The following is an 18650-nucleotide window of genomic DNA, read 5'->3' as shown; positions in this document are numbered from 1 at the left end:
TAGTTTTTTTTTTTTTTTTTTTGGTTTTTTGACTATGTTCTAATGAATAGATACTTTTTTTGGTACCGGAGATCGAGCACTATGTTCTAATGATATGCACTGGGTAATTTGCTGCTCTGGGTTTCTTCTGGTTTTGTTTAATTTTAGAATTATTTCTCTAGTTCTGTGAGGAGTGATGTTGGTATTTTGATTGGGATTATATTAAATCTGTATGTCAATTTTGGAAGTATGGCTATTTTGACAATATTTGTTCTTGCCCATCCAGGAACAGGTGACATCTTTTCACTAATTCTCGTCAATCTTAGATTAGTCTTGTTTGCATTGTGTAGCAGCTGTTGGGTTAATTTTCATGCTCTCTTGTTATTTTTAAGGTTCTTAAATAATTGATCTCTGGCAGAAACTCTGTCTTCTAGTTCTGACACTTTGTCCTTATATTGTTTGCTCCTACTGCATGTATGTTCAATATAATTTTTAGTCTGCTGGATTTTGTTTGGAAGCTTTTCATGGACTCTAATTCTTCACTAAGAGGGTCATTCATGTTTTATATAATTTTGTGTAGTTTATAGTTTAGCTTTTTATTAGCAGCTTCTGTAAATTCCCTGATTGTTTTATCGCATCCATTATCTGTTTAATTACATCTTTTTTGAGCATCTTATTCATTTGTTTTTAAATCTCTGTTATCCTTTCAAACAGTTTGGATGCATATCTTTTGCTTTCCTCCCCTTCTGTGCACCAAGCATTGGCTTTGGAGGAGTTGGGGGTTTGGGGAGGCATTTAAAACTCTTTTTTTTTTTTTTTTCCAATATGGGGGATTGAACTCAGGACCTTGTGCTTGCAAGGCAGATGGGGGCCACTGAACTAATAAATCCTGAGCCCAAGGGAGGCATTCTTTTTTCTTGTCTTCTTATGTGTCTTTTTGTTTGTTGGTTGGTTTTTGATTGTTTTGTTTTGTGTTGATGTTTGCAGGTGATTATCGTGGAAAGATTGTTATTAGTATGAAGATCTCCTTAGTCTGCTTTTTAGTGATGCACTGTGCATGTAGTTAACGATAGTCTTTTACCTCTGTTCCAAGATGCAGCCACCTTCCTTAATTTGGGAGGAAAGAATGTGGTCTGATTGGCCCAGCACAGTTTGCCAGGAATGGGAATGGACCAGTTTTATTAATAACACAAAAGCAATCCAGATATTGGCATACTGAGAAAACCTGTAACAGCAGCAGCTATGTCACTTTGGCAGTAGCAAGTAAATCAACAACAATAATATTGTCTAAGACAGGTGCCGGGATTTAGTTCAATGGTTTGTCTAGCAAGCGCAAGGTCCCAAGTTCCTAAAAAAAAAAAAAAAAAAAAATGTCTAAGACAGTCTGGATATTGACATACTGTAAGAATGAGTATTGTACCATTCTTAACAATAGAAAAGAGATCTATAATTAAAGTATAAATACTAAGACAAACCAAATATTGGCATACAGGGTATATCTACTAAATGTGACAACTATACCTCTACTAAAATAGAAAAGAATTCAACAGTAATAACAGAGTTCACTATCTAAAGATTAATAAAGCTTAATGGTTATACTAATAAAGATATAGGGGTTTGTGAAGTGGAACAGGAGAATGAAAGAAGAAAAATGTAAACAGTGGAAGATGAGAAGGAGAAAAATGGGGAAAAGGATCCTTAAGGAGTAGAAGGATTTTTAATAAAGTTAACAGAAAAGAAGAATTAGAAAAAAAATTTAAAGGAGGTGAAAAGATAAAATTTAGAGAATAAAAAAATTAAAAGGAAAAAGAAGAAAGAAAAAGGAAAATGAACTAAACCTCAATAAACCGGTGAAGGTCATTCGAGAGATGCAGATGAAAACAACACTGAGATTCCACCTCACCCCACAAAGAATGGCTGCTATCAAGAAATCAACCAATAACAAATGCTGGCGGGGTTGTGGGGAGTTAGGAACCCTTCTCCATTTTTGGTGGGAGTGCAGACTGGTGCAACCACTATGGAAATTAATATCTCCAGATGCTGGGACTAGAGGTTCCATTTGACCCAGCCATCCCTGTGCTGGGTATCTTTCCAAAAGAATTAAAAGAATCTTATCACAGTGATATATGCACACCCATGTTTATAGTGGCACAGTTTGTAATAGGTAAAACTTGGAAACAGCCCATTTGCCCATCAGTTGGAAACTGAACAAAGAAGATGTGGTTTTTCTATAAAATGAAATATTACTCAGCCATAAAGAATGAGAAATTAGATTCATTCATAGGAAAATGGATACACATTGAGGATATACTCCTAAGTGAAATAAATAAGTCACACATGTGTAAATACCGAATAGTTTCTCTGGTGTGAATAAACTGTAATAGTACATAAGATCCTAATGAGATAACTGACATTTTGAAATGGGAAGAAAAGGGCTAAAGGTGTAGGGAAGGTGGGATGGGTAGGGGAAGGGTAATAAGGGAAAAGAAAAAAATGAAAAGATGGAAATAAAGTGTTTGTAAATGAGGTGGGGAGGAGGGGGTGAAGAGAGAGCAGGGACAAGGGGGAAAAATGAGAACCAAGACCTGTCATGTAAAGGTACAAGATCCCAATGATGAATGTAACTGTACTGTATACCTAAAATGTGCCAATAAACTCAATAAAAAAAAAAGTGAAGAAGAAATAGGAAGAAAAAGAAAAAAATGAATTAAAATGTTTTTTCTCTGTAATTTTGAATGACTGGTTTCTTTTTAAGTTCTGCAGTTTTGGAACCCAGATAGTCGTTGTTTTCTCTGCCTAGCTGTATGGCCTGTGGGTTTGTGAGGTGCTCCAGTGGTCTCTCTATTTACCCGAGGCTGTGGCAGCCATCCAAGCCAAGGCATGTCCTTACTCATGTTGGTAGTGGGGAAGCAAATCAGACCAGAGATCTGTGCAGGTTGTAGGCAGCAGGGCAAGAGTTCAAGCATCCTGCTATACCTTGACAGCACTTTCAGACCCAGCCATTTCTGAGTGCATCATAAGGGAGCCTGGCTTCTCACCATGGAGCAGAGGGCCTGTGTCCTTCCCAACCTGAGCTTATACTTCTCAAGCAGTGTATATATCTAGCCTGCACCTTCTCTGTGTCTGTCTCCCATGGCTGTCTTTCATCCAGTCACTGTGGGAGGATTACACTGGGAACCCTGAAGTGAAGTTATTTTTTTCAATTTTTCGGAGTCTCCTTTGTGAAATGGCCCATGGCTAAGCCTTCTCTGGCAATATGGGGAGCACTTGCACTGGATTCTCTGTCCAGCTGTTGCCTGCCGTGTGGGAGGAGTCACCTGGGAGCAAAACCACATACTGTGTTTGCAATTCACAACAGCCATGGGCTCCTACTGAGGCCTGGTCCACTGGTCCAGTTCACCGTTTCCCTTTGGAGCTTCTGGCCTCAGAGGTTTACCTTGTGTCTGCACAGGCAGGTTCTCCTTCCTGGGAGCCAGGATGAACTTCTAGACTGCTTTGTCCTTTTCTCTGCACTGTGTTCCAACTTCTCTGTAACTTCTGATTTTCTTTTTCGTTCCTTCCTGATTCCTGGAGATCTACTTGTTTGTTTTTGATCTTAGCTAAGTTGTTATTTTCCAAATTCTAGATATTGATTTTTTTTTTTTGCCTTCCTATGCTGGGCATTCATGGCTTCTATCATGGTCCTAAACTCATGTATTTTTTTTTATCTGTTTCTGTTCTAGAGTCTCTAATCATGTCTTTCATTCTGCTCACCACATCTGTAATTATCTGGGAAATTATTTCTGTTTTGAATTTTTCTAGAGCCTCATTCATCTGTTTTGTTACTTCCTGTACTATCAATTCAGGGTGTCCTGGTGGTTGGTTGTCAGACTTTTTTACCTCGTTTCTCCCAGAATTTGCCTTTGATGAACTGGAAGTCTGTTTGTATCTTGCTTAAATGTTTTCTCATTTCTTTTTGTTGTTGGTAGTGTCCTTGGTTTAATTCCTGCATTAATATTTGGATCCTCCAGATATAGCCAGTTTTAAGTCTCTAGTGATTCGGAGACACTCTCAATTTCATAATGTCAGGAAGGACAGCTGATTAGATCAATCACAATACCTTAGCCCAAGTGGTACAATCAGCAACACAATAGCATCAAGCACTGCTTAGAAAATGACAGTTTGTGGTACTTAGTAATCTATCACCCTTAACCATGTGAATTAAAATCGAGGACCAGCCCGAAATACGTTTATAGTGAATAAACTCTTCAGTATAGCAACTTTGCCCTTCTGGTTGGGGACTTAGAAGGAATTGGGAAGAGAGGAATAGATGAAGGGTAGAGGAAGATTAGAAGTGAGGCCAGAGGACACAGGAAGATCATGCAAACTCTGGGAAACTGTTGAAGACAAGAGAGAAAGACAGAATGAAAGAACAAAGACAAGAATAGAACAACCTAACAGCAATAGGGAAGCTAGAAAGTAGATTCACTTTCCTTTGAAGCTAATGACAGTAGAGCCGGGCATTTAGCTCAGTTGCCTGCCTCGAAAGCTCAGGGACCCGAGTTCAATCCCCAGTATGAAAAGAAACTAATGACAATTGAGAGAAGGAAAAAGAGAGAAGAAAAGAAAAAGAAAGAAGAAATCCAAATTAGAGCAGGAACAGGAACAAAAAGGAAGATGAACAATGTGGGAGAATGAGAGCTTGAGTGGGAAAGAGAAAGAAAAGAAAAAAAGAAGAAAGAAAAAAGGAAGAATTTGAAGAGTGGGAAAAAAATAACAATTAAAAATTAAAAATAAGGGGCCAGGGATTTAGCTCAGTGGTTCCACCACCTTCCTTGCAAGCACAAGGACCTGAGTTCAATTCCTGGTACCAAAAACAAACGAAACAAAAAAATTAAAAATAAGAGGAAAAGAAAAAGAAAAAACCCAGTAATTTAAAAAGTAAAAATAGCAATGAAGGGCCTCCTTCAGGGTATGGCCCTGCTGTCACAATAGACAACGTGGGCAGCAGTGTGCAGGTCTTAAGTCAATTAGTCTTCAGCAAGGTTGCAGCAGACCCCTGAGATTCAGGCTGGTTTCTGGCTACAAGGCTCAAGTTAAGCTCCCTGACCTCCTGTAGGGTTGAACTCTCCAAATTTCTACTGCAGGTTCTAGCTAATTTCCCCCGAGGATAGTCCAGCTTCTGATGGGAGGTGCTGATCCCTCCAACTTACCAACCACATTGGTCTGCTGTGCCTTTATTGCAGAGATTTTCTTCACTTTTCCAGTGGGCTTCAGTTTTCATCAAGGAACCTGAGGCCCTCTTTCTGTTGTTCACTTCTGCTCTGTCTTCTGGAGCTCAGTACCATGGCCTTTATGACCGACCCCCTGTGCCTCTGCAGTGTAGGTCCGGGTACCAAAGCAACCAGGAGGTCCAAGGAGCGGGAAAGCACTGGGGTGATGCCACTTCACTGGTCTGCGCTGTTTGGAGGCCTGGGGTGCTGCGGGTGGGATAGCAGTCTAGCTCCAGGAGGCTCCGATGTTGATTTTTTTGTGTCAGGCTTGATTGTCTTTGGACAGCTTCATCTAAATGTATGTAAATGGTTTAGACCTAAAATGTGCCTTCGATGTCTCGTGTTTGGAGGGTAGGGCTTTTGGAAGGTGATTGGATCATAAGAGTGCTATACTCATCAGTGGGTGAATCTGTTGACTCATGAGTTGTTAGGAGGGAAGACCTGGTTGAAAGAGGTGGATCACTGGTGTAAGACCTAGAAGCGTGTATTCTTGTCCCCAGCTCATCATATCAGTATCCCCGCCCACCCCCGTCCCCTGTTGCCTGGCTGCCATGTTTTGAGAAGCTTTTCTCTGCCATGCCATCTCTGCCTTGGAACCAGCCCGCCATGGACCGAACCTTTTAAAACCTTGAGCCAAAATAAACCTTTCCTCCTTCAGTTGTGGGTATCAGGTACTTTGTTTCAGTGACAAAAAAACTGACTAATAAAACGTCTTACCAGAACTTCAAGTTGAAGTGTTCATAACTTCCTACCTTTGTGTCTCCCTTGCTTTGTGAAGGCCAGGATCTAGGCACCTAGTCCCACAAACCGCACCTGTTTTGGCTTCATTCCTCTTGTCTTTTCTTACCAAATCATACCCCATTTGAGGTCCTTAATGCCTTTTGCCTGGTAGCACTGAAGAAATCTTCTGACCCTTTTGTTCTCTCTGCACCCTTCTTTTCTTTCTTTTTTTTTTTTTAAATAAACCTCACTTCATCACATTTATTTCTTCTCTTTCCAAACATAGTTTTTTTCATTAAGTTTATTGGTATATTTTAGGTCTATAATATGATGTTCATCATTGGAAATTTGTACCCTTACCTAATCTATCTTGGTTATTTTTTCCACATTCCCTTGCCCTATCTTCAACCCCTCCACCCCTCCCTTTTTACTTTGTTTCTGTTTTTTCATATTAATTTCATTCCCTTCTTTCCTTTCCCCAACCCATCCCACTTCCCTTTTCCCTTTGCACCTTTTCTTCCTATTTCATATTATCAATTATACATTTTGATTCTTATTTACACTTTTAGTTTTTCACACCAGAGAAACTATTTGGTATTTACACATGTGTCCTGTTTATTTCACTTAAGAGTATGGCCTCGGGAGGAGGGGGTAAAGGGGAGGCAGGGACAAGGGGAAAAAATGAGAACCAAGACCTGTCATGTAAAGGTACAAGATCCCAGTAATGATTGTAACTGTACTGTCTACCTAAAATGTACCAATAAACTCAATGAGGAAAAAAAAGTATGGCCTCAATGTGCATCCATTTAGCTATAAATATCTCTAGTTTCTCATTCTTTATGGCTGAGTAGTACTCCACTTTATTTAAAAATCGTACCTTTATCGGTCTCCAACTGATGGGCAAATGGGCTGTTTCCAAGTTTTAGCTGTTACAAACTGTGCCGCTGTAAACATGGGTGTGCCTATACTGCTGTGGTACGATTCTTTTAATTCTTTTGGAAAGATGCCTAGCAGAGGGATGGTTGGGTCAAATGGGACCTCTAGTCCTAGTTTTTGCGTTCTCTCCATATTGATTTCCACAGTGGTTGCCCCAGTCTCTGCACACTTCCTCTAACTGAAATCTACCTCATGTCGTCTGTCAGTATAATTTTCCTAAAAGAGCTAACTGTTACTCTACTCAGAATTTTCGCTGGTTTTCTCTTGTATTTGGGATAAAGTCAGTTCTCAAGCAGAGCTTAAATCTGATTTTAGTTTTTGGTCTGCACAACTCGGCTCCTCACTGCCCCTGCCCTCGTGCCTCTGTTCATGTCATTCCTCTGCTGCCTCTTGGGATGCCTTTCCTTGTAGTTGCCATTATATTTTAAGGTCTACTTCACATGCCTCCTTTCCTGCAGAGTGCTAACCTGCATGTGACCGTCTTGTTTTCTGTAGTCTAGCCCTCCAACTGGTGTTTTCCTACAGGCTGTGTCTTCAGATGAATGACCCTGTGTTACTCGGGCCTTGTTTGCTTTTCTGGCCATACTGAGTGATTTCTCCCCTGGAATCCTGATTCACCCACCCACTCCACGTAGAATCACTTCTTGTTCTTCAAAGACCGTCTGCTTTTGTGTACATGTCATTTCCCCTGTGTGGCATATCTTCCTTGCCCTTAGTGTGTTTCAGGGTTGGGTAGAACTGATGATGGGTGAGGCTTTTGAACCTAGTTTTGCATAGATAAGCTCCATCTCATAGAGGGCCTCCTCCGTCTACTGAGTTCCACAAGCAGTTTGGCCAGTGGAAAGAGGTGAAACTTGACCTCTGTTGAAACTCTTGTTTACCAGATATGTGAACTCCGTGAAACTACTCCATTTTTTCAAACTTGTACTTCTTCTTCTTTTTTCTTTTTTTGGCACTGGGGATCAAACTCAGGACGTTGCTCTTGGGATGCAGGCAGCAGCACCACTGGGCTACATCCCTGGCCCCCAAACTTCTTACTCTATAAAATACAGCTAGGACTTAACCTTATATGACTAGTACAAAGTTTAAGTGAGACACTGTATATAAAATGCCTACTGTACAGTAAGTCTTTAATAAATGGTGTTAAGGCTGAATGAATGAATGGATAAAGTGGCTGCTGTGGCTTTTGTAGGATAGAAAAATTTCACAGATACTATTCTTTTTTTGTTTGTACCAAAGATCGAACTCGGGACCTGTGCTTGCAAGGCAGGCGGTGGAACTGCTGAACTAAATCCCCAGCCCTGCTGTGGCTTTTCTTTCATGGTATCAGTTGTAGGAAATGGGGCTACACTGAGACGAGGTGCTGAAGGCAGAGCATGGAGGATATCTTCCTGGGCCTGGGTGACTGTTTGCCACCCACAGATTCTAGGTAGAGATCAAGAAGAACATCCTTTTGCAGCCGACTAGTGACTTCTTCCTTACAGCAGTGCACACAACACTTTGTAGCTCTCGAAAAAGAAATGCTTTGCTCATATTGTCCTGCAGTCCACTCTTGCCTCCTCTAGGACACCTTCCGTACTGTCCCAGAATGTGACTCTGAAGATGAAGATTGCTCCTACCTCCAGGCTGGCAGTGCAGAGAAAGGCTGGATTCCTTTAACATCAGTGAACAGATTCTTCATGCTCTTCGTTTACCTTTCTAGCCTCATTTTCCCTTATGTCCCACACAGTGGACATTTGCCGTTTTTGACCTGCTCTCCTTGTATTTGGGAAATTCCACAGGGTCTTGGTGGGGAACAGGATCTGTCTCACATGGAGAGGCTGAACAGTTCAGGTCCTCGCTTTCCCTGCTCCTTGGCATCTGGAACACAGGAATGTGGCCCAGGCTCGGCGGAGAACCCCTGCAGTGGGTGGCACAGAGGTGTTGTCCTCTTAGTCCCACCAGACTCCTCCTGTGAGTGCTTTTTGCTGCACTTCTGGCTCCTCACCGTACTTTGGTACTGGCCTGGTTTCAGCGTCTTGATTTTCCAGCGCTTGTGTTAGATCTGTGTGGTTTTCCAATAAATTTCTGTTCTGTTTGGAGGAACCCAAGGTGGTTTCTGTTCCTTGCCCTCATTCAGAGCCGTGACTGTGCCATCCTCCAGTACCAAGTGTCCCATACGCGTTAAACTTCCTACAGTTCTCCAACACTGGTGAGGCTGTTTCCACCCCTAGGCTTTCTCACATCCTCTTCTATAGTCTGGAACACGCTTCACCACATTCTTGATCTTTCTGACTTTTAAAAAACATTTTGTGTCAGTGCCTATGAATTTCACGAAGTAATTGTGCATCAATATAGCCTTTTCATACCTGCATGTTACATACTGTGATCGTAGCCATCGCCTCTTAGCCCACAGACACCTCTCTCCCTCATTACTTTCTTCTTGGCCAGTAACACTACCCTCCTACTTTCATGCTTTAAAAAAATGTCACATATTAGGGAAAATATGAGCTACTTGGCTTTCTGAGTCTGGTTTATTTTGTGTGACGTGATTGCTTGTTCCATTTTCCTGCAGGTGACATAATTTCATTCTGTACGGCCCAGTAATTCTCCACAGTGTATATAGACCACGTTTTTTAATCCATTCATCCATTGGTTGCATACGTTAGCCATTGTGAGTTGTGCCACAACGAACATGGGTACACAGATACCCCTACAGCATGCTGACTTTAATTCCTTTAGGTACATGCAAGGACTGGGGTAGCTGAGTCACGTGGTAGTTCCGTTTTTAGTTGTTTTGAGGAAGTGTCCACAGTGGCTGTACTAGTTTACATTCCCACTGGCAGCGTACAAGGAATCCTTTTCTTCACATCCTCACATCACATTTACTGCTTTTATATTTTTGATGATTTTTATTTTGTATTTGTTTTTGTAGTTTTGCTTTGTGTTGCTCTAATGGCTAAAGATGTTGAACATTTTTCGTATACTTGCTGGACATTTGTATTTCTTCTGAGAAGTGTCTGTTTAATTCATTTGCCTATTAATTAATTAATTAATTAATTAATTTTTTGTTTTTTTTGAGACAGGGTCTCACTTTATAGTTCAAGTTGGCCCTGAACTCACTGTAGCTCAGGCTGGCCTTGAACTCACAGCATCCTCCTGCCTCTGCTTCCCAAGTGCTGGGATTACAGGTGTGCGCCACCACACCCAGCTTTATTTGCCCATTTATTCATTGGGCTACTTTTTTGTCACCGTTGCCATCACCGTCCATCTGTTGTGGTCATCTTGTTGTCATCCTCATCTTTCTCCTCTTCCTCTTCTTCTTCTTCCTCTTCCCCTTTACCCCCTTCTCCTCCTCCTCTTCTTCTTTTCTTTTTTTTTTTTTTTGAAATAGGATCTCTGTATGTGGAGACTGACCTGGAACTCACTATGTAGCCCAGGCTGGCCTTGAACTCACAGGGATCCTTCTGCCTCAGCCTCCCAAGTACTGGGATTAGTGCTGGGATCACTGGCGTGCACCACCACACCTTGCTTATTTTTTTGTTTGTTTGTTTGCTTTGTTTTTCTTTAGCCTTTTACATATTCTAGATATGAATCCTTTATTGGAAGAGTAGCTGACAAAAATTTACTCCCATTTTGTAGGTGATCTCTTTGCTCTTGGTTGTTTCCATGCTGTGCAGAAACTTTTCGGTTTGATCTAGTCCTATTTGTTGATTTTTGCTGTTATTTCCTGTGCTGTTGAGTCCAGTTTAGGAAGTCTTTGCCTGTCTGTGCCTTCCAGTGTCTCTTCTGTTTTCTCCTAGCAGTTCCAAGGTTTCAGGTTGTATACTTAGGTCTTTTATTCATTTAAAATTGAGTTTTTGCACAGGTAAGTGATAGGGATTTAGTTTCAGTCTCCTACATACGGATATCCAGTTTGCCTAGGACCATACATCTTTTCTCCAAAAGACATATGGGCCCTTTGTCCAAAATCAGATAGCTATAATTTCATGGGTTTGTTTCTATGTCCTCTCTTCTATTCCATTGATCCATTTATCTGTTTTTACGCCAGAACCATACTCTTTCTGTTCTATGGCTTTGAAGTATAATTTGAAACTGGATATTGTGACATTTCTAGCTTTGCTTACTTTTCTCAGAATTGTTTTCGCATTCTTTTTCTTTCTGGGTCTTTTGTGTTTCCATGTGAATTTTAGGTTTGTTTTTTCTAGTGTTGTGAAGAATGTCATTGGAACTTTGAGGATTGCGTTGAATTTGTAGGTCATCTTTAGTTCATTTTAACAGTATTGATTCTGGCAATCCAGAATTAATAGGTGGTTTTTCCATCTTCTAGTGTTTTTTTTTTTTTCTTTTAATTTGTTTCTTTAGTGTTCTGTAATTTTTATTGTTTTGGGGATTGAACTCGGGTCCTTGCGCTTGCAAGGCAGGCAGCAGAACCACTGAGCTAAGTCCCCAGCCTTTGTTCTGTAATTTTTATTGTAAGGCTTTTTACTTCCTTGGTTAAGTTAAATTGTACTTTTTAAAAGCCATTTTGAGTGGAATTAATTTCTTGATTTCTTTCTCAGCTAGTCCATTATTGGTGTATAGAAGAACTGTTACTGCTGCTTGCCTCACAAGTGCAAGGGCGAATTTGATCCCTGGCACCACCCCCCAAAAAGAAGAGCTGTTATTTTTGTTTGTTTGTTTTTTTGAGACAGGGTCTCACTATGTAGTTGAGACTGACCTGGAACTCACTATGTAGCTCAGGCAGGTCTCAAACTGACAGCGATCCTCCTGCCTCCGCCTCCCGAGTGCTGGGATTACAGGTGTGCGCCACCATGCCTGGCAGAAGAAGAGCTGTTATTATTTAATGTTGATTTTGTGACCTGATGCTTTGCTGAATTTATCAGTTCTAAAAATCTTTTGGTGGAATCCTCTTTTATTTTGGTACTGGGGATCTAACTCAGGACCTTGCGCTTTTGGGACAGGCACAGTGCCACTGAGCTAAATCCCTGGCCCTTGGTGGATTCTTTAGGGAATTCTAAGTAAAGGTTCATATCATGTGGAAATGAGGATAATTAGGCATTTTCCCTTTCTGTTTGTATCTCTCTTATTTCTTCTAATTGCTCCAGCTAAAATTTTAACCACTATATGGAACAGGAGTAGTGAGAGTGGACATCCTTGTCTTGTTCCTGATTTTAGAGGAAATACTTTCACATACTGTATCTGACTCTTGGAAGTCTTTCAGGACTGAGATCTGTTGTGGTGCCATTCTTTTTTTTTTTTTTTTTTTTTTTTTTTTTGTTCCGGGGATCCAACTCAGGACCTTGCACTTGTGAGACAGGCTCAGTGCTACTGAGCTAAATCCCCGGCCATTTGTGCTGTTCTTTCTGTAAATCTTCACACATATCTTAAGATTGGATTAGCCCCTCTGTGTTCCCACAGAATCTGCTGCTTATCTCTGTAATAGTACTCATCACATGATGTTATTCCATGTTTCCCCAAAAATGAGACCTCGCCGGAGAATAATCAGCCTTGAACACTTAGAGATCAAAAATGCTAGCCCCGCTCAGCCTGTTCTTGTCGTACCTGCCTTAAGATTGACACTGAGCAAGAGAATAGTAGATTCTGAATGTCTGAGTAAATGAACAAGTGGCAAAACTGTCTTTTTAGAATTTCAGCTAGTAGTTTTTCCCTAAAGAAAGTATCTTCTTTGACCATATAGGTTAAGGTGTAGGTGTTCTGAGAAACTGTCATTCTCGGCCCCATTGTGTACCAGGGTTGGTGGCCTGTTTGGGAAGATAATGAAGAAAGGCCTGTTTGACAGGTCAGTGTCTGCCGAGTTAGAGGTACGGATGGATACTGTATCCGTTTCAGGCTAGTGGTACCAGAGCAAGTATGTGGGGTGGCTGTTGGTTAATTGGATTGATTAACGTGGCAGCCAGAAGGAGGCTTTATGCTTCTAATTTACTTGGCTTCCATACTCCTGATTTTGAGTTGATTCATTGGAGTTTTTTCTCATTCTGTTTTTAGGTCCAAGACAACTTTGACAAGATTGAATTCAATAGGATGTGTTGGACCCTCTGTGTCAAAAAAAACCTCACAAAGAGTCCCCTGCTCATTGTAGAAGAAGATGCATTTAAAATATGGGTTATTTTCAACTTTTTATCTGAGGACAAGTACCCATTAATTATTGTGCCAGAAGAGGTAAGGTGTGGCTTTGGGGAGATTTTACATGGTCGTCTTGGCAATGAATAGAACTGGCTTGGAGGTACTTGTGCTAATTCAATGTAGATATGGAAGGACTAGTGTTTTGGGGTTAAAGGCAAAGCAGCTTGAACCTAGAAAAGCCCTAAATTTAGTGGTTTGCAGACAAAGTGGAAGCCTACCTCTCTAAGTTGTTAATGAGTATAAACGAATCCACTGTAATGTCCAAAGAGCTTTATACATTGCAAGTCACAACATAATTTTCTTTTTACTTTTGTATATTAGCAAAATCATAAAAACTGAGCTAGGTGTAGTGGCACACATCTGAAATCCTAGAACTCTGAGAGGCTGAGGCAGGAGGATTCCAAGTTTGCACCTAACCTGGGCAAGTGAGTAAGACCATGTTTCAAAAAAAAGGATGTAGATCAGTGCAAAAACCCTGGGTTTAATCTCCAGTACTGGGGGAAAAAAACTGGCTAATCCCAAAGGTCCAGAATATTCTCAAGGTTGTTTTAAGGAGTAAATACTATTTTTGTTTTAAAGCTTACAGTGATGACTTTTTACTGGGCTTTTAAAAATAAATGAAAAATGAGAACTATTTGTTTTGTTTTGGGTTTTTTTTTTAAAGCTTCCAAGGTGGAGAGGGGAATAGAAGTAAGTTTTCCATGCTATCTTATTGCCCTAAAATGTTATGCATGTAATTTATGCTCATTACAGTAGAAAATCTGAAAAAGATTTATAACGTACAAAATTAAAATCAGCTGTAGTTCTACCACTTAAAAAAAAATCATCTGTCATCCTTGAACCTTGGACAAACTATTTAAACTCTCCAGTCTTAATTTCCTCATCCATGAAATAAAGCTAATAATAGTGTTTATACTAAGAGCTGTGAAGTTCCCTAATCTAGAAGGACTTAGTTCAGTGCTTGGCATATAACATGCGCTCTTGGAAAGGCTGTCCCAGTTCACATACAGAAGTGGCTGTGGATGCTTATTTTTACCATCCTGTCTGTGACCTATGTGATTCATGTTTGTATTAGGGGAAATCTATTTAAAGATTTACTGCAATATTTTATTTAAAATCATCCAACATTTCTTGGTTGCCAATAATAACAAGGCACCGAGGGGGATACGAAGTGAAAATTACTTCCTGCCTTCAAGGAAATTACAGTCTACTGTGTAGAAATGTAAGTTAGGTGTAATGTGAAGCAAAACGGGCTCCCTGTTCTAAGAGAGACACAAACGGGATGTGAACACAGAGAAGGAAAAACTTTTTTTCAGCTTGGGAAGTAAAGGATCAGGGAAGTCTTTTAAAGAGGCTGTATAATGGAGTGATTAAAAGAAATTTCTTAAACTTTTTAATTCACTGGCTAGACTGTAAATATTTGGGACTTTTGGGCTTTCGGGGCCATATTATCTGACAGAAACACTCAGCTCTGCTGTTGTATGGAAACAATTGAGACAGCATGTAGCAGTGTCTCAGTAGAGTTTTCATTTATGGGTGTTGAAATTTGTATTTCATATAATTTTCATGGGTCATGAAGTATGATTTTGAGTTTTTTCACCAACTGTTTAAAAATTTAAAAACTAATCTTAGATCGTGGGTATAATAAAAGCAGGTGATAGGTTAGGTTTGACTAGTGGGCTATGATTTATTGCATTTTGATTAGGAGAAAGGCTCTAGAGTCAGATTTCCTGGATTTGGATTCTGGCTCCATCACTGTTCACTGCCATGTGACCTTGGGTAATTTACTTACACTACAATTTCCTCAACTGCAAAATTGCGCTAACGTCATTGTCTTCCTCCTGGTGTTCTTATGAGGATTGATAACAAGAATGCCTGGTCCTTAAAAGTGGTCGTTGTGTTAATGGTCCTGTTTCTGGAGAAATTGAACTTGCACTAGGCATTGCAGGATGGGAAGGGCTTTGATTAATGGAGAAGCCAGAGGGGAACTCTGGATGGAAAAGATGGGAAAAGACCACATGTAGGTTAGATTAGGAAGGAAGAGACTAGAGTGGGAGCTGTGGGAGCCAAGGACAGAACCTTGCGACTATTTCTGTAGCAGGAGGAGGAAGTACATTTGGTAAAGGAAGCTGAATTGAGCAGCCTGTGAGACAGGCAGAGAACCAGGATAGTGTTGAGTTACAAGTACCAAAGAAACAAAAGGCTCCAGGGAGCAGAAAGGCGGTTGCTGGCATTAGATGCTACAGAAAAATGAGATAATGTTAAGAAGGTGTCTTTAGATTTAACTATTAGATGATCATTGATAATCATGGAGAAAGCAGTTTTACTGTAGCAGTGGGAACGATTTCTTAATGTTGTATCATGATGATGTTATATTAATTGTTACGTATGTTAAACGGGGGGGGGGGAGAAAGAAAACCTGCTGTGGAATTTTTGTCCAGGGAAGTTGTCTAGCTTATTACAGAGACATATAGAAGGGCACGAAAGCCAGGTATGGTGGCAGACATTTGTAATCCCAGCACTTTGGGAGGCCAAGGCAGGAAGATTTCAAGTTTGAATCCATCCTGAACAACTTAGCAAGACCCTGTGTCAGAATATGAAAAAGGGCTGGGGATGTAGCTCAATGCAAAGGTTCTACCCCAGGACTGCCAGGTGTGGGGGCAGTGAATGATAGATACAGAAATTTTAAAATCCTGGAAATTTTAAATTGTGGCTGATACTTGGAAGAACTACAATATGCAAATAAAATTTCCAGTATCTGCTTAAAAGATGTTTTGTAATTGCCCTCAGTATTTCAAATTTATTTGTGGTGTTTGAAATTTTAAGTGGAGCAGGTCTCATACCCTTGATGTTTTTTTTCTGTCTCTAAAATATTCATGGTGGACTTGAAAGTGACCTTGTCCTGACTTCAGAATTAGTGATTAGCAAGGAAAGTTAATTTATTCCTCAATGTGGCAGCACTTACTTGATGGGGGGACTTGTTATGGGCTTTAAGTCATTACTGAGCTACTGCTGTGAAGGGAACTGGTCAGCATGGGCTTCCTGACCACTCTGCCTGAGGAACTCAAATTTCTGCCCCAGCTGGCCTGGCGAATGGGACCCACGTGGGCCTTTATGTGCACCGTGACTCTGACTCCTTCTTGCACTGGAGCCCAGCCTGCTTTGGCGCGCTCACCTTCTCTGCAGGCTGATGTACATGTCTTGGTCCTTTCCGAGGCAGTGGAGAAAAGAACGGTCTTTCTTTGATTCCTCAGAGCAGCAGGCGGCCTCCCTTGTCATGGTACTGTCTGGACTTCTTTGTGCTTTGATGGCCTTAGCTGCCTCAGCATTTCTTCTCCTTAGACGTAGAGTCACAGTGAGTCTTATGGATTATTCCTCTGTGGCCAGGCGTGTGTGTGGGGAAGGAAGGGTCGCAAGGTGGCTTGGGCTGCTGAAGTACCCCTGAGGTTTAGCACATGGACTTGTGCTGACTGAGCTCTGGGCGTGTCATGCGGTGTGTCACCCAGGTTTGCACTTGATCGTGGAAGACACATCCTGTTAGATTTTGCTTCCTTTCAGAACAATTTAATAATTAAAAAAACTATATTTGAACTGGTTCCTGACTTATAGATTTTAATAAAAATGTAATTATAGGGCCAGGGATGTCACTTAGTGGCACAGTGTCTGCCTGGCAAGTGCCAGGTCCTGATTGTGATTCCCAGTACCAAAATAAATAGATAAATAGATAAATAAAATTAAAATGTGTATTTAAAAAGTAAATTAAAAATATAGTTTGTCTTGAGTATATACCTTGGTTTAACTTGTAATCCTTCCAACAATTTTTAGGTCTTACAGATTTAAAGTAATTTTCACGTTTCCTGTAATCCACTTGCTATAATGACAATTTGCAGTTTTTAAGTCCAGTGTGTTTAAAAAGATTATTAATTACTGTATAAGATGTAACTGTGGCTATTGAATAAATAGCATTAAATGGTACAGTTAATAATTTTACATTTGATTCAGTTTTCCATCACCCAGAAAGTAGTGTCCAGGATGTTAAATATTTAAATGACTCACATGGTGAGGTTAAGATGTTTTCGTCACACAGATTTCAAGAAATAGTATGTTTCCTTTTGAGTTGGTTCTGTAATTTTCTTCAGGTGATATTCCTGGAAATATGTGTCTATAAAGTATCAGTTTTACTTAGTTTTCATTTCCCACAGAACCAGGAACAAAGCAGGGTGTGTCTCTTGTGGAATTACTTAGAAGAATTGCCTTGATGTAATGAAAAATCAAACTTGAAGTAGTTTTATGAGACTGTAAATGAAATAAAACCTGAATTGTTGTTAACACCAATAAATGCCCCTTTTAATGATGACAAGGAAAGAACTTTTAACTAATAATACATTTTTGAGCTGAAGGCCTAGAAAATCACATGCAGCTTGAAAGTTTATTTTTTGTTATTTTTGGTACAGTTTGCTTGAAAGGAGGAAGTCAGCTACTTCCTGAAACTGAATGAGCTCTTCGAGTTGATGCAGGCCACTGGGGACTAACAGGGCAGCACGTGATTTATTAGTTAGTATAACTAAGTAGTGGAGCATGGTAATGTTTGTCTTTGGTCGGCCAGTAGAGTGAATGAAAAGAGTTCTTAAATTATTGGGTTATGATAAGTATATGATTGTGCTGAAAGTCAACAGGAAATACATCTAGATTCCTAGGTTGTCTGGCACACTGGGAGTGCTGAGCTGAGCAGAGATGTGTCGGGGGCTGACAGCAGCCTTATGTGGATTTGGGGGCACCTTCAGCAAGCTCAGATGTGGGAAGCTGCCCTGCCAGCTGAGTTGGTTACTAACAGGCGCTTTCTGAATCACAGTGTTAAAGATCATCTGATGCTGAAGAGGGAACTGAAGGTTGGAGTCTGAGGGGCTTGACTTCATTCACACAGGCAGAGCGAGGGCCACACCTATGTGTAGTTGCGTCCCGTGTGTACACGTGGCCCGACATGTGTACTTCCTTTGGCCTTAGCACTAACACTTCTTGAACCTGTACTGCTTTCACCCCAAATGGTAAGCAGACAGTTTGGGTCCTTTTTGCTGTCCTTAGGGAGCTTGAACTTCTGTACATGTTACTGGCACTTGAGCAATTATCTGTCTTAATGTCTTTCTTGACTTTTTTTGGTCTCCAGTGTCTTTTGGATTTTAATATTTTTCTTCCTCTTACTTATTTTTTGGTACTGGGGATTGAACTCAGGGCCTTGTGCTTGCCAGGCAGGTGTGGTGCCACTGAGCTAAATCCCCCGCCCTTCCTCTTATCTTTTCTGACTCTGTTTCTACTTCCCTCTTTCATTTTCTTCTGTTTTTACCATTTCCCCTTCATCTCTTCCACTCTATTTTTTTTAACCTCTAAGAGCCAAGATAATACTATAATAAGTAATGCATCTTTTTTTTGAGACAGGGTCTCACTAAGTAGTTGAGACTGACCTGGAACTCACTGTGTAGCCCAGGCTGATCTTGAACTCACAGTGATCCTCCTGCCTCAGCCTCCCGAGTGCTGGGATTACAGGCACCACCATACCTGGCCTATAAGTAATGTATCTTAACGAGAAAGACCCAAGTGTGTTTTTCCCCCAACAAGTAACAGTTTTGAGTATATATATAT

The 18650-nt window shown here is 40.6% G+C and overlaps 1 protein-coding gene across 3 annotated transcripts in view; it reads left to right on the top strand.

The window, feature by feature from the left end:
* Swap70 (switching B cell complex subunit SWAP70) overlaps positions 1 to 18650 on the top strand; it is a 140865-nt gene that overhangs the window by 90128 nt on the left and 32087 nt on the right. For 2 of the 3 annotated variants that reach the window (XM_019206216.2, XM_010615283.3), the window contains exon 6: positions 12876 to 13049. The exons of the other annotated variant lie outside the window; for it this stretch is intronic. In XM_019206216.2, the coding sequence (XP_019061761.1) occupies positions 12876 to 13049 (174 nt within the window). The remainder of the gene's footprint in view (positions 1 to 12875; positions 13050 to 18650) is intronic. 3 annotated transcript variants of the gene reach the window in all.

The sequence above is a fragment of the Fukomys damarensis genome, unplaced genomic scaffold, assembly GCF_012274545.1.
Source record: "Fukomys damarensis isolate Sample0158 unplaced genomic scaffold, DMR_v1.0_HiC HiC_scaffold_16, whole genome shotgun sequence".
Lineage (NCBI taxonomy): Eukaryota > Metazoa > Chordata > Mammalia > Rodentia > Bathyergidae > Fukomys > Fukomys damarensis.
Note: the sequence above shows the minus strand (reverse complement) of the source record. Positions and strands in the feature narration are given on the sequence as shown.